This window comes from Lampris incognitus, chromosome 17 (genome assembly GCF_029633865.1).
Source record: "Lampris incognitus isolate fLamInc1 chromosome 17, fLamInc1.hap2, whole genome shotgun sequence".
Taxonomy (NCBI): domain Eukaryota; kingdom Metazoa; phylum Chordata; class Actinopteri; order Lampriformes; family Lampridae; genus Lampris; species Lampris incognitus.
This window is the reverse complement of record NC_079227.1, coordinates 34,526,021-34,540,856: the sequence shown is the minus strand read 5'-3', so window position 1 is coordinate 34,540,856 and position 14,836 is coordinate 34,526,021. Positions and strand designations below refer to the sequence as shown.

The window sequence follows — 14,836 nt, the reverse complement described above, 5'->3', positions numbered from 1 at the left end:
CGGCTAAAGGGTCAGACCGGTCTCCAGTACCAGTGCAGGACAGTCACCGGGAAGATGTGCACCAGGTGGTGGTACAGCAGTGTTTCTCAACCGGGAGTCCGCGGACCCCTAGTGGCCCGTGGTGTAATTGCAAGGGGTCCGTGAAAATAAAATATCTTTAAAAAAAAAGATCCTATGACATTTATAGAAATAGGATTATTTTACTCAAATGTGACTGAGACCTTTATCTACCTAAACTATAAAGGGTAACAGGACTTTTTTCTCTTAATTACATCTGTTTCACAAGTGTAATCTATTGTATTTTAATAAGAGATCTCGCTCCCGTTTGCATTGTTAAAAGTTACTGCATAAAAATTCTGTTGTTACATATATCTGAAAGTTACTGAATACATATTCTGTGTTGTTACATATATCTGAAAGTTACTGAATACATATTCTGTTTTGTTACATATATCTGAAAGTTACTGAATACATATTCTGTGTTGTTACATATATCTGAAAGTTACTGAATACATATTCTGTTTTGTTACATATATCTGAAAGTTACTGAATACATATTCTGTTTTGTTACATATATCTGAAAGTTACTGCATAAGAATTCTGTTTTGTTAACTATATCTAAGTTACAACTGAAAGCTCTTATTTTTGCCCCAAAGAGTGAATAAATGCTATAATGCAATTTAAAATGCAGTTTCTACTGTTTCTATCAAATTGCAACCCCCCTCCCCCAAGATCAGGTGGAGGGGTCCTCAGGGTAGATCAAAAATACGCAGGGGGTCCAGGACCCCAAAAAGGTTGAGAACCACTGCTCTAGTCGACCGGCCAGTGGGTGTTATTAATAGTTTACATTATTATTATTATTATTATTATTATTATTATAGAGGGGACAACAGAATCTGTTGCTTGGTTGTCATCACAACGAATCGCGAGTTGACATGGACCCTGTTATCTGCCACGCCAACGTGTCTCTTCAGTAAAGGCTGTTGGGTTTATATCAAGCTGCGTGCACATGGCGGTGAGGAACAATCTTTGAAGCCCCAGGTTTGTTGCAGACCGCCGGTACCGTCTATCTGCAGGCCCAGCTAACTAACGCTGGTCTGTTAGTGACGTCACCACGTTCAAGTCGCACGCCCGGCCAGCTGAGACGTCACAGTACACTCCTAATGGGTCACCGTTCGGTGTTATTGAAAACTGCTGTGATCAATAAGTGTGTCCTGCTTATGATGATGACTTCCCCCTTCACATTAGTCGTGCCGTTCTTCTTTACCAGACGCGTTTTTTCTATATATATTTTATGCTAATCGCAACATATTGCGCAATTACAACGTTAGAGCAGCAGTCGATCCCGTTGCCTACCAACAGGGGGGGGGGTCGCCGATTCGAATCCCCGTGTTACCTCCGGCTCGGTCGGGTGCCCCTGCAGAGGGCGGGAAGCCGGATGTTGGTATGTGTCCTAGGTCGCTGCACTAGCACCTCCCCTGGTTGGTCGCGGCCCCTGTTCGGGGACTTGGGGGGGGGGGGGGACGCACTCTGTGCATAACTGTAGCCCACTGACTTCCGGTTTCTACTGCAGCGGTCATACCAGTTTCCTGTTTGTTGGCTCGTCATTGACAACGGCATATTTTCGCGACGCCTGCAAGAGTTACCATGGATACATGTCAACGACCTGCACAGAACTGTCGACAAACTTTCCCCCCCCCCCCCGCACCGACCAGCACGCTGGTGAAAAGTTTCAAGTTGTACACATCAAGTATGAGGATGAGTATCCTCATCCTCATACTTGTGAACACGTGTGTCCACATGCGCCACGTCCCCCTGGTGAAACTCCTCACTGTCAGGTGAAAAGAAGTGACCGGCGACTCCACATGTATGGGAGGAGGCGTGTGGTAGTCTGCAGCCCTCTCCGGACCGGCAGAGGGGGGTGGAGCAGTACCCGGGACGGCTCGGAAGAGCGGGGTAATTGGCCGGGTACAATTAGGGAGAAAAAGGGGGGGGGGGGAGAGAAAAAGAAGAAAGTTTCCACAACACCCCAACAGACAGTAACAAATCATTTATTACACTAGACAGATGAACAGACTGAGCCATGGTAGCAGCAATTCAACTATTGAAATATTTACACTGTCACATCACACTGAGGATACATGGAACCCTTCACAATGTAAACACATCATACAAAGACATTTCCAAACGCGAGAAAACAAGCCCGACTAGCCGCCACGTAACGCAACAACAGAAACCCGCGTTTCACAGCAAACGTTATGCTTGTAGAATATGGGTGCATTCGCTGGACATTTCAAAAACGCGCCTCCGCAGGCGAACAACTGAAAAGAGACCCCTCGCAAAACCCAACTGAAACGACGGATTTGGTTTACCGAGAAAAGGAACGACGAACCATTTAGCCGCGATTGTCTGAAAGGTTACACGATTTCTTTCCCCCAAACCATCTTATTGTTTTTCTGTGGGGGGGTGGGGGGGGGGATTTTTTCCTCCTCTTTTTCTCCCCAATTGTACCCGGTCGCTGCTCCGCCCCCTCTGCTGATCCGGGGAGGGCTGCAGACTACCACATGCCTCCTCCCGTACATGCGGGGTCGCCGGCCGCTTTTCACCTGACGGTGAGGAGTTTCGCCAGGGGGGCGTAGCGCGTGGGAGGATCACGCTGTTCCCCCCCCCGAACAGGCGCCCCGGGGGGCACTAGCGCAGCGACCGGGACACATATCCACATCCGGCTTCCCACCCGCAGACACGGCCGACTGTGTCTGTGGGGACGCCCGACCGAGCCGGAGGTGACACGGGGATTCGAACCGGGGATCCCCGTGTTGGTAGGCAACGGAACAGACCGCCACGCCACCCGGACGCCCCCACCTGAACCAACTTCTGAAAACGACTACCACGGCTGGGAGAAGATCCGTTTCCGGATGACGACCCCTCTTTACCCAGACGAGCTACGCGCTAACATGAAGTGGACCTCGAAACACCAGCAGCTGTGCGCGAGGCGGCCTCCGCCGGGCGCGCCGGCGACCTACATGAGCATCCTCTGTGCAGTGAGAGCGTTTCTAGGAGGAAATACACATCATTTTGGAATCCAGCAAATGAGTTTACAACGAAATGAACTGAGAAGAAAAGTGTTTGTACAACGATTTAGTGAAAAGAAGAGGAAAACAAGTCAAGTATACTTGTGGAAGGTTTTGGACTGCTTCTGCAGAACGGCAAACACTGTGGAAGTCACCGACAACACCAAGGTCCGTTGACTTAACAACAAAGAGCGCGGCGGGTGAAGTGTTACTGGTCTTCCCCCTGTGTCCGTGCGTGCGTGCGTGCGTGCGTGCGTGTGCGTGCGTGCACACACAACTGTCAAGAGTATTGTTTGTGTTACTGAGGAAACGCCTCCTCCTTCATCAGCATGCGCGGGCTCTCCTGGTTGTCCATGCGACGTCTGGGGCCCATCATGCCTGGCAGAACAGAGAAGCAGATTCCACGACGTTATTCACAACATATGACTGGACCGCCTTAGAAGTGAGCTTTATGAGTTAGGGATGGGGGGGGGGTTGTCCTTACCCCCGGATAACAGGATACACACTTAAGCACAACAAGGGTAAATAGTCTCAGTATAATTTCAGGGGATGTGAGGACTGAATTGTAGGCCTGATCATCTCTATGATAGGTATGTCTTTATTTTACAATGGGCATAAAACCGGCTGGGCAAATGCCGCCGCCTTTCTGAGACCGGCTAAATAGTAAGGTTTAACATTTAAACAAACTTGTTTGTGGTATGAGATCGTACTCTATCAAGACAGTCAGAAATGTTAAGATTTGAACATGTCCATCCATTATCCAAACCGCTTACCCTTACTCAGGGTCGGGGGATGCTGGAGCCTATCACCAGCAGCCATTGGGCGGCAGGCGGGGAGACACCCTGGATGGACCGCCAGGCCATCAGAGGACCGACACATCACACCTAGGGACAATTTAGTACAGCCGATTCACCTGACCTACATGTACTTGGGATCGTGGGAGGAAACCGGAGCCCCCGGAGGAAACCCACACAGACACGGGGAGAACATGCAAAACTCCACACAGGACAAACCGGGATGACCCCCAAGGTTGGACTACCCCGGGGTTTGAACCCAGGACCTTCTTGTTGTGAGGCCACCGTGCTAACCACTGCGTCATCATGCCACACACACACACACACACACACACACACACACACACACACACACACATTTCTAATATATATACTATATGTACACTACCGTTCAAAAGTTTGGGATCACCCAAACAATTTGTGTTTTCCATGAAAAGTCACACTTATTCACCACCATATGTTGTGAAATGAATAGAAAATAGAGTCAAGACATTGACAAGGTTAGAAATAATGATTTGTATTTGAAATAAGATTTTTTTTACATCAAACTTTGCTTTCGTCAAAGAATCCTCCATTTGCAGCAATTACAGCATTGCAGACCTTTGGCATTCTAGCTGTTAATTTGTTGAGGTAATCTGGAGAAATTGCACCCCACGCTTCCAGAAGCAGCTCCCACAAGTTGGATTGGTTGGATGGGCACTTCTTTGAGCAGATTGAGTTTCTGGAGCATCACATTTGTGGGGTCAATTAAACGCTCAAAATGTCCAGAAAAAGAGAACTTTCATCTGAAACTCGACAGTCTATTCTTGTTCTTAGAAATGAAGGCTATTCCATGCGAGAAATTGCTAAGAAATTGAAGATTTCCTACACCGGTGTGTACTACTCCCTTCAGAGGACAGCACAAACAGGCTCTAACCACAGTAGAAAAAGAAGTGGGAGGCCGCGTTGCACAACTGAGCAAGAAGATAAGTACATTAGAGTCTCTAGTTTGAGAAACAGACGCCTCACAGGTCCCCAACTGGCATCTTCATTAAATAGTACCTGTTAGAGCCTGTTTGTGCTGTCCTCTGAAGGGAGTAGTACACACCGGTGTAGGAAATCTTCAATTTCTTAGCAATTTCTCGCATGGAATAGCCTTCATTTCTAAGAACAAGAATAGACTGTCGAGTTTCAGATGAAAGTTCTCTTTTTCTGGACATTTTGAGCGTTTAATTGACCCCACAAATGTGATGCTCCAGAAACTCAATCTGCTCAAAGAAGTGCCCATCCAACCAATCCAACTTGTGGGAGCTGCTTCTGGAAGCGTGGGGTGCAATTTCTCCAGATTACCTCAACAAATTAACAGCTAGAATGCCAAAGGTCTGCAATGCTGTAATTGCTGCAAATGGAGGATTCTTTAACGAAAGCAAAGTTTGATGTAAAAAAAATCTTATTTCAAATAAAAATCATTATTTCTAACCTTGTCAATGTCTTGACTCTATTTTCTATTCATTTCACAACATATGGTGGTGAATAAGTGTGACTTTTCATGGAAAACACGAAATTGTTTGGGTGATCCCAAACTTTTGAACGGTAGTGTATATGTGTGTGTGCATGTGTATATATATATATATATATATACTAGAAACTGCGCTATTGTAATATATAAAAGGAACATTTTATTCATGATACATTTTAATATAAAGCATAATATTTTAGCTATAATTTTGTGTTGTTGTCCCGTGTTGTATTTTTGTTGCCGTTTTCTTAATATGGACCTAGTATGTGTCTGAATAAAGTAAGATTTGAACTGAATAATTTGAAAGATTTGTTCAGCCACAAAAAGCATTTTGGCAATTATGCAAATCAAGTCACGTATATATCCATCCATCCATTATCCGAACCGCTTATCCTGCTCTCAGGGCCGCGGGGATGCCGGAGCCTATCCCGGCAGTCATTGGGCGGCAGGCGGGGAGACACCCGGGACAGACCGCCAGGCCATCACACAGGGAGCTCAGTGTTTACTTATTGAATTATTTCACTATACAGGAAGTCCCCGGGTTACAAACGAGTTCAATTTTTAAGTCTGTTCTTATGTCCAACTTGTATGTAAGTCAGAAATGATGTACAATTCCCATCTGGTATCAATTCGTCAAATGTTTGTATTAATATATAGTATATATTTTACCTATGACATCATAAACTTGACAATGCAGTAATAATAATAAATCTAACTTCTTCTTCTTTCAGCTTGTTCCCTGTTTCCCAGGGGCCGCCACAGTGGATTTTACAGTTTCCATCAGTACCCTGGGAGGGCACAGCACCAACGGCGGCCGTTGTTAACCCGGGCCTTGACCGACCCGGTCTGGTCAATCCACATAAGGATTTGGCAAAGTTCTACATGCCTGTTGAAAAGGCCCTCTCTAGCAGCGACATTCTCGCCGTAACGTTCCTCCTCACGCGCTCTCTCTCCCCACCGGAACTCCGCCTCACTTTACACGGGCTTTGGGCCGATCAGAATTGACCTAGGGGGCAAACCTAAAAAAATTGGGGGCAAAAAAAATTGGAGGTGGCGAGTATTGGGCCAGATGTCCTACTTGCCAAAGGGAATGCGAAGCGGTGCGGTGGCCTCTCGCCTCCTGGTGTAGTGATCGCCGCGGGTCCATCAGGACCTTAGCATATGGCCATTCCTACGCAAATGTGTCCGCAGCAGCACCTTCTCGTGGTACCTCCTGTTTTCACAAAGTCTGCTGCGGGGGCGACCGGGTTCCCGGCGGTATAACCGGGTGGGTCGATTGGACTCGTTAGCCTTGGTTGGCAGCCGATCTAGGAGAAGGACAACCCCAGGTAGCTGAAGCTCGCTAGCCCCTGTCGGGCAGCTCATCTAGGAGAAGGACAACTCTGACTGAAGACCTCCGCTGCCTTGCGGGTATACTCGTCTACAGGGGAGGCTTCGGGAAGAAACCCTGAGGAAAAATCTGCATCCGTCTCCACTGCCAGTCGTCTCGCTAGTCTTGCCACTGGTAGTGGGTGGTCTCGGACGAGAGAGTGGGATTGATGATGCGCAACTCTTCCCTCACTTTCTGCCGACCGTCTGGCCTCATATTAGCAGCTAACGGTTACCAGCAGTAAACAGGCATCATGTTTTAGGTGTACCGTTAGGATATTGTTTGGTTTATGCTGGTTTACTGTTACTGATAGAATCGCGGACCGAACGGCCGCGCGTAGGTCCGCTTGTTAATTTGATACACAGCCACGACTTACCTGCTGTTTACCAGTTGGATTACCTCGAACAGCGTAAAGTCGTACCTTTGTGAAAGTAACGTAGTTTATATTTTCAGCATGTGCCTCTTATAATTGTATAAAAGTATGTGATTTATTATGTTCATTTACACAGAACCACTGAGTCATCAGACTGTTGTACAAGGATTGCGGTTGTAGTGTTGGCAATAAAAACAGAAAAATTGAAGACATCTGCGTGATTCTGATCGATCACCTGCAGCGGGTTCTGCCTGACTAAATCCAGCACATCCGTTAGCCGGGAACCTACAACTTCCCACAATGCCCTTCCTGACACAACCATTAGAGTATATTACAATTATTATTTTGTATCATTCAGAATAGCCATTCAATTATTTTGTTGTGATTGTCTACTCCTTCCGAGCATCCACTGTATTCTTTACTAGCAATACCCCATGACATTACTCCATCCATCCACTATCCAAGCCGCTTATCCCAATCGGGGTAGTGGGGATGTTGGAGCCTATCCCAGCAGTCATTGGGCAGCAAGCGGGGAAAACACACACACACACACATTCACACACACACACACACACATCTGGGGACAATTTAGTATGGCCGATTCACCTGACCTACATGTCTTTGGACTGTGGGAGGAAACCGGAGCACCCGGAGGAAACCCAAGCAGACACGGGGAGAACATGCAAACTCCACACAGAGGACGACCCGGGACGACCCCCAAGGTTGGACTACCCCGGGGCTCGAACCCAGGACCTTCTTGCTGTGAGGCGACCGCGCTAACCACTGCGCCACCGTGCCGCTCCCTATGATGTTACTAGCATACCTAATTCTGCTTGGAGTGTTCTCCTGGTGTGTTTGCAACTCAGCATACTGCAATAATACCATCACAGTAGACATTTTAACTGTATCTTCAGAGCAAACAGAAAATGATTTGGTATACAATAGATGTAACAGATTCACAAACTACAGAAAGGCCATCAAGTTTAAGGTTTTGGTTCGACTTACCGCTCTTATGCTTGAATGATTTGGATCTTCTGGGCGAGTTTGGATTCTGAGGCACAGGAAAAAAAGAACATTCTGTTAAAGCGTGTACTTCAGTTAAAAGGTACACCCAAATCTAAGGGGAATAATTAATGACAGTGTCTCTCAGTGACCATGAAACTACTTTAGCAACAGATTTAAGCCTAAATTCCTGGTCTCGGGTGAGTTTTCATGTATTTTTATGACGCTGTTCAGGAGTTTTTTGTACAATGCAAAAATTTTGCCAGGTTCTTCCATGTTTCTGTGACCGACATACACCTCCTAATCTGTACCGTCCTCCTCGTAGACTAATTGACGTGATCTCTGAAAGATACTTCGTGATGTCTCAGCACTGTGACACTTTTGGGGTAACAACCAATTTCTCATCCAAAAAAAGGTACACCAAGAACAGCAGCATTTTAATGATACATCAAACTGACAACCTCAGGTGTTGTACTCACGTTCTGTATTTCTTTGGAATCCCCCCCCCTTTTCTGCCCAGTTGTACTTGGCCAATTACCCCACTCTTCTGAGCCGTCCCGGTCGCTGCTCCACCCCCTCTGCTGATCCGGGGAGGGCTGCAGACTACCACATGCCTCCTCCGATGCATGTGGAGTCGCCAGCCGCTTCTTTTCACCTGACAGTGAGGCGTTTCACCTGGGGAACGTAGAGCATGGGAGGATCACGCCATTCCGCCCAGTTCCCCCTCCCCCTTGAACAGGCGCCCGACTGACCAGAGGAGGCGCTAGAGCAGCGATCAGGACACATATCCACATCTGGCTTCCCACCCGCAGACACGGCCAATTGTGTCTATAGGGACGCCCGACCAAGCTGGAGGTAACGCAGGGATTCGAACTGGCGATCCCGGTGTTGGTAGGCAACGGAATAGACCACCATGCTACCTGGACGCCCCTTCTGTATTTCTTAAAAAGTCTTTTTAAAGGGCTTGAGTATAAATATGATTAACTGATAAACTTTTAAGACTTTTTACCATGGAAATATTCCAATTTTCATTGCAAACACTTCTTAATGACGGTTATAATAGGACGTTTAGTAAAATAGCACCAAAACAACTTTGCTCAGACCATTCTGTGGTCTGAGCAAAGTTGTTCACATCCTGCATAACGACTGCTGCTTTCAGAAAGTACATTCTTGTTAGCCAAAAAAGTCAATTCAATTTCTCCTGATGTTAAAACTTGATAAAAAGTTGGGGCACTGGATTTTACTTAGAGATAACATTTGCTATGCCACATTCCTGCAAACTAAGTGTACTAATACGCTTTTTCAGTTAATGTTCAAGTACCTTATCAGATTTCCTTTTCTTGGCTGTAAAAAAAAGAAAAAGAAAAAAAGACATCAGCTCATATATTTTGACAACAATTTTGAAATTTCTTACTCTGACATGCCAAACTTCATTGGGAGGCTCGCATTAGCTGGCGATATCTCTATGTTACCAAAAAGAGGTCAGAGATAGTACACCACCTTTCTTTTCTGCCCCATAGGACCAGTCGTTGTCGTTGACGTCATCGTTGTCCTCTTGGTCACTTTCGGACTTGTTGTTTGTGTTGTTACCAGTGACTATTCTGTTGAGGAGGAAGCCACAAGACATGATATGCACAGTGAGTCAAAATCACTTCGTAAACCTGTAGACATCGCCCCCTGGATTTGAAACGGGTATTTATTTGAGAAAAAAAAGGGTCCAACTCTTAACATCTCTGTGTCATTTCTGATTTGCCGTATCTTTGTGAACCAGATGAAAAGGATGAATATCATCTACGCACTAAGTAAATGTAACTGGAACTGTAGCTGTGTCAAGAAGGTTGAACCAGTTCATCCGGATACAGCGTTTATTGACAGATACGTTTCATCCCTGCCACATGCTACGTGGGTCATTAGCACTTAGCTGTTCCTCAATTTCCCTGCTGTATGCTCGTTTGACTGCTTTGATCGCTTTCCAGAGATCATAGAAGGCTTTCTCCTTCTTCTTCTTCGCTTCATCTCCCGTGGTGAAGGCGGTGTCTGGTGCTGCAAGAGCAGACCGAACGGAACTGTTTATCCATGGTTTCTGGTTTGGACACACCCGGACTGTTTTACTGGAACTTTATTTATAATAATACGTTTCATCACTCATCTAATGCCCCTTTCAGACCAAGCTCCGACCCGGGTCGGACCAGGGTTGATTTTGTGTATGAAAGGGATAACCCGGGTTGTCCAACCCCGCTTAGCCATCCACTGTTCGTTGTCGAAACGCTGAACTGAGTCCCAGAAGACTTGTCCATGGCTTCGGTCCCGGACCCACATTCGTCAGTTTGTTGTGGTACCAAGGGAAACAACAGTCGCCATCGAAGACATTATAAAAGCTCTTCTTCTTCTGGGGTACTCACGGCGACGTCTATTACTTTCGGCCATGAATGCTGATCGTCTCGCTCTTAGCACAGCTTGGATTTTGTTCACCTCCATCAGCAACTTGTTCAGTCCATTCTCCGGTGACTGCGTGAGGACAACGACTCCAAGTACAGACAAAATCTGAAGAATTTCAGCATTGTCCATGATTGTTCTTGCTCGTCCTCGTTTGTTGTGCCGTTGTCTCTGTGCAGTGCAGGAACTGACCACTGAATATGACATGTTGTCCGCCCCTAAATATGACGTGTTGTCCACCCCTGAATATGACGTGTTGTCCGCCCCTGAATATGACGTGTCCGCTCCTGAATATGACGTGTGCCCCGCCCATTCCCAGATAGGACCCGGGTCCTATCTGAATAGTCATGACCCAGGTTGAACCCGTGTTGACTGGCTTGGTATGAATTGACAAAAGAAGGGTTTAACCCTGGTCAAATAACCCTGGTCCGACCCTGGTCCTTGGTCTGAACGTGGTATAAGTGACCTCTTCAGTCTCAACTGACTGCAGGTGTCCCCACCCGTATAAACAATACAGTGGCATAACGACCCAAACCAACGACCAATTTCATATGCAAATATGGGCGTGACCATTAACTAGAGTTTCAAAGGCCATGTGTACTCTTCACAGAAGATTTGGGATTGTTGCAATCACAGCATTGTAAGATGGCGACAGATGTATCACGACAGAGACCAATGACCAGTTTCATGATCAAACATGGGTGTGCCCATTAACTAGAGTTTCGATTTTGGGCACACCCATATTTGATCATGAAACTGGTCGTTGGTTTCGGTCGTTATACATCTGTCGCCATCTTACAATACTGTTATTGCATCATCATCATCATCAGTTCTGTAAGCTATGGAGGTTGTAGGAGCACAGCTGATGCCTTTTTGGTGGAGTCATCATTGTGTTTCAGTAGGGGGAGTGCCTGGTGGTCCCTATCTCCTCTCCAGGTATGGATGGCCGTTGGTTCACAGAGGAACTCATCCGCCCTTTGACAGGTTTTGTTTTTAGTCCTGCTGGGTGTCCACACATCCTCCTCACAACAACCCAAGGGTGGAAGTGGGGGTGCCGGTTTAGTCGACGATGACTTGACGGTTGCAGTTTAACGTCATGCCCTGGACAAACGTCGTACCCAGGACAATGCTGTGACTGCAACAATCCCAAATCCTCTGTGAATAGTACACGTGGCCTTTGAAACTCTGGTTAAAGGTCACACCCATATTTGCACATGAAACTGGTCGTTGGTTTCAGTCGTTATACAACCGTATTGAACTGTATGATTGATAAGGGTGGGGATACCTGTAGACAGTTTAGACTGAAGAGGTCACTTAGATGAGTGACGAAACGTTTCTCTCAATAAACGTTGTGTCCAGATGAACTGATTCAACCTTCTTTGATTTTCTTACCTGGATTATTGAGCATGCATCAAGACAACTGTAGCTATAATTTATGTTCTCTCCACTTTATGGCTGTGCTTTGAATATCAATTGCCTTCGCTTTCTTTGTTCTCACTGCCAAGCTAAAAGCATTTCTTCCTCCATTAGATTTTGTTTTACTTGGCCTAAAGGACAGAGGAAGAAGGGCTCCTCTGCAGCATCAACATGTGCTTGACGTATGTCAGTGACCAGTTTGCTGAGGGCATCTTGACAAGGATATCCCGTTGGTTTTCAGTGGAACAGAGCCTTGACTTGGTGTAAAGGTGGCCGGTTGGTTTATCCACGTACCTGCGGTTGGCTATGCGGCTGCTGTTGCGTCCCATTCCCAGGCATTTCTCCAGGTGCGGGGCAAAGCGTGAGGCAGCGATGCTCCGGCTGCAGTTTGGGCACACGCATTCTTTGTTCTTCCACTGGTTGTACACCTGGCCGAACACATCTACTCCTGGCTGGTCCACAATTTCTGTCAATTTTAAACCAAAAGCGTACGAGAGTGTTTAAACACCATACCCTATTCATACTAGGGTGGCAGTTTTATCAAGAGCACACAACATTCAAAATAACCTTGCCCACTTTCAATGAGTAAGGCAATGGATTGCTACTGTGTGCGGTACATAGAGAAGAGCTCATCCTGCTTTTTACCCCTTGCATGCTGCTAGTAATGCAAGACAACAGATTTTGAATCATCGTCCCTTGCTACCGTGAATTACATCACCACCGCCCCACCACAGCGGCGCTGAGCGGGGCATCATATTCACCACTGCAAACAGATTGTCCCCCACGCTTACCGAAGTCCCTCATGCTTTCTTGGTCCGTGTCATCAAGGAAAAAGTAGCCCTGCTTGACGGCACGGTGTACCTCAAAGCACAGCCCCAGGCACGCATCCTCCACCAAGTCAGACAGGATGTCCTGCGCTAGGCCCTGGCAAGTGAAGGGCAAAAAAAAGGGGGGGGGTGGGGGAGAAACGGTGAGGGGTTACGCTGCACAGGGCCGGGCTGTTGGCGCTCACAAACACTCATCATCACATTACTGCGGCTCTCCCAGTTTGCAAGCGGTGGATCGTCGTTAAGGCGCAGCGGCGTCACCGTTTTCTTACAAAGGCCTCGTTGGAAGCTCTCTACCGTACCTCCAGCTTGCTGTTGTCCAGGCTGGACATTGAAACCTCCTCCATTTTCATTTGCCAGAAGTACACGATGGGCCGACGCCGCTGTGGTCATGCTGTAGCGCAGCAAGCATCGGCCAAAACAGGGCTGCAAGTCAGTGGGATGAGGGGTGAGGGGGGACACGACAACAGCGCAGAGTTTAACAACACTGAGTGTGAAAAGATCCTTAATGCATATATTTTTTTTTTTTGTGCGTGTGTGAAATGTACTCCCAACACTGGGCACGCCATCTGACGTACTTACAACGGCACGTTGAACAAGCGGGCGAGCAGCTGATTTTTAGGCTTTCCACGTTTACGACGCGCTAATAACGCAACCGAGAATGTCAGCGTAGCTCTCGGCACAGCTCCTTGTCGTACGTCGACGGGCAGGACGCCAAAAAAGGCGGCGTGTGTCCCGTCGCGCCGGGTCTGGACGATTCGGAGGTTAATGGCTAATCGAAGTAGCTTAGCCAAAAAAAGTGTTAGCCAAAAAACGTTAGCCAAAAAAACGTTAGCCAAAACAAAAGAGCGTGGCTACGAGCAGGCTAGCTTACACAGGGGGGGGGGGCGGCTGAGATCGCCCGAGACAACCGACGAACGTTTCCAAAAGGCGCTTGTTTTAGAAATTCGAACAAAGCGAAGGCATCGAACCTGTGTGTGTCCTGCTCTTATCATATTTATCGCCGCTGCCTTCGAGGAATAAGACGCGATCGCCGCGAAGCGCCTCCGCCGGTCCTACGCCGCTGCACTGCGGCTCCTTGGCCGCATTACTCCGCTGCTCCGTCCGCGGGAGCGCGAGCGACGCCCGCGCCAGGCCAAGGAACCGGCCTGCGCGAGGAGAGGGAAGAGGAAAAAAAAATACCCCGATCGCAGTCGCGCAGATCGCTTTACGTGTTTATTTACCTAATTCGGCAGGCGTCCATCTTTAGCGTCAGAGGGATCAGGCAGGAGCAATCGATCGCCGCACGGCTTTCCGCGAACCCCCCCGGCGCACTGTCGAGCGCATCGTACGGAGAAGCCCCCCCCCCCCCGCTGCGTCCCCCGCGCCCTCTGTCCGCGCTTGTCACTGTTCTGGTGGTGGTGGTGCGTTGTTGTTGTTGTTGTTGTTTTTTAAAAGAATATAACATTTTTCATACAACACAGAACACAACAGCCCAGACACGACGTGACAAAACACGAGGAGGTAAGAGTAAGAAGTAAAAATTAAAAAACAAAAAACCAGTGGGCATTATCTCCATCCCCACCCCTACAACAGAGAAAGGCAACACCAAATAAATAAAAATCAATATGGTAAATATGGTGACGTTTAAAAGGCTGTAGTGGTGGATGAAATTTAGCTTAATCGAAGTGCTAATATATATATATATATATATATATATATATATATATATATATATATATATATAACTGTTAAAAGAAACACTAATTTGATTGACAGTTGATGATTGCTTATGGCATGAAATAGGCTTGTACTGTCTCATAAAGAATGTACTTGACTCACTGGATTGATCATATATTATATATATATATATAACTGTTAAAAGAAACACTCATTTGATTGACAGCTGATGATTGCTTATGGCATGAAATAGGCTTGTACGGTCTCATAAAGAATTTACTTGACTCACTGGATTGATCATATATATATATATACACACACACACACACACACACACACACACACGTTAAAGATACATTCTTGCATATGCAATTATTCCGTGGATTGATAA

General features: G+C 46.9%; 1 protein-coding gene across 3 annotated transcripts; it reads right to left on the bottom strand.

Moving 5' to 3' along the window:
- Positions 1 to 3,123: 3,123 nt before the first annotated feature.
- atxn7l3b (ataxin 7 like 3b) lies at positions 3,124 to 14,107 on the bottom strand. 3 transcript variants are annotated; one of them, XM_056297076.1, is made up of 9 exons: positions 13,369 to 14,107; positions 13,089 to 13,212; positions 12,751 to 12,883; positions 12,254 to 12,425; positions 9,608 to 9,708; positions 9,429 to 9,451; positions 8,111 to 8,156; positions 3,845 to 3,955; positions 3,124 to 3,449 (listed from the first exon to the last, which is right to left on the bottom strand). In XM_056297076.1, exons 2-9 carry the CDS (start codon positions 13,137 to 13,139, stop codon positions 3,370 to 3,372), a joined length of 717 nt encoding a protein of 238 aa, XP_056153051.1. In that variant the 5' UTR covers positions 13,140 to 13,212; positions 13,369 to 14,107; the 3' UTR covers positions 3,124 to 3,369. The 3 variants fall into 3 exon arrangements, with proteins under 3 accessions (XP_056153051.1, XP_056153052.1, XP_056153053.1); XM_056297077.1 differs by having other exon boundaries at positions 14,010 to 14,082; XM_056297078.1 differs by lacking the exon at positions 3,845 to 3,955 and having other exon boundaries at positions 13,369 to 14,104.
- Positions 14,108 to 14,836: the final 729 nt, after the last annotated feature.

What these genes read in the sequence shown, in the direction of transcription:
- atxn7l3b (XM_056297076.1), bottom strand. Translation starts at nt 13,139, where the DNA reads ATGAAAATGGAGGAGGTTTCAATGTCCAGCCTGGACAACAGCAAGCTG. An exon ending in TGGACAACAGCAAGCTGGAG is followed by an intron (nt 12,884 to 13,088) that starts GTACGGTAGAGA and finishes TTCACTTGCCAG; the next exon opens with GGCCTAGCGCAGGACATCCT. An exon ending in ATCATTCAAGCATAAGAGCG is followed by an intron (nt 3,956 to 8,110) that starts GTAAGTCGAACC and finishes AATTGTCCCTAG; the next exon opens with GTGTGATGTGTCGGTCCTCT.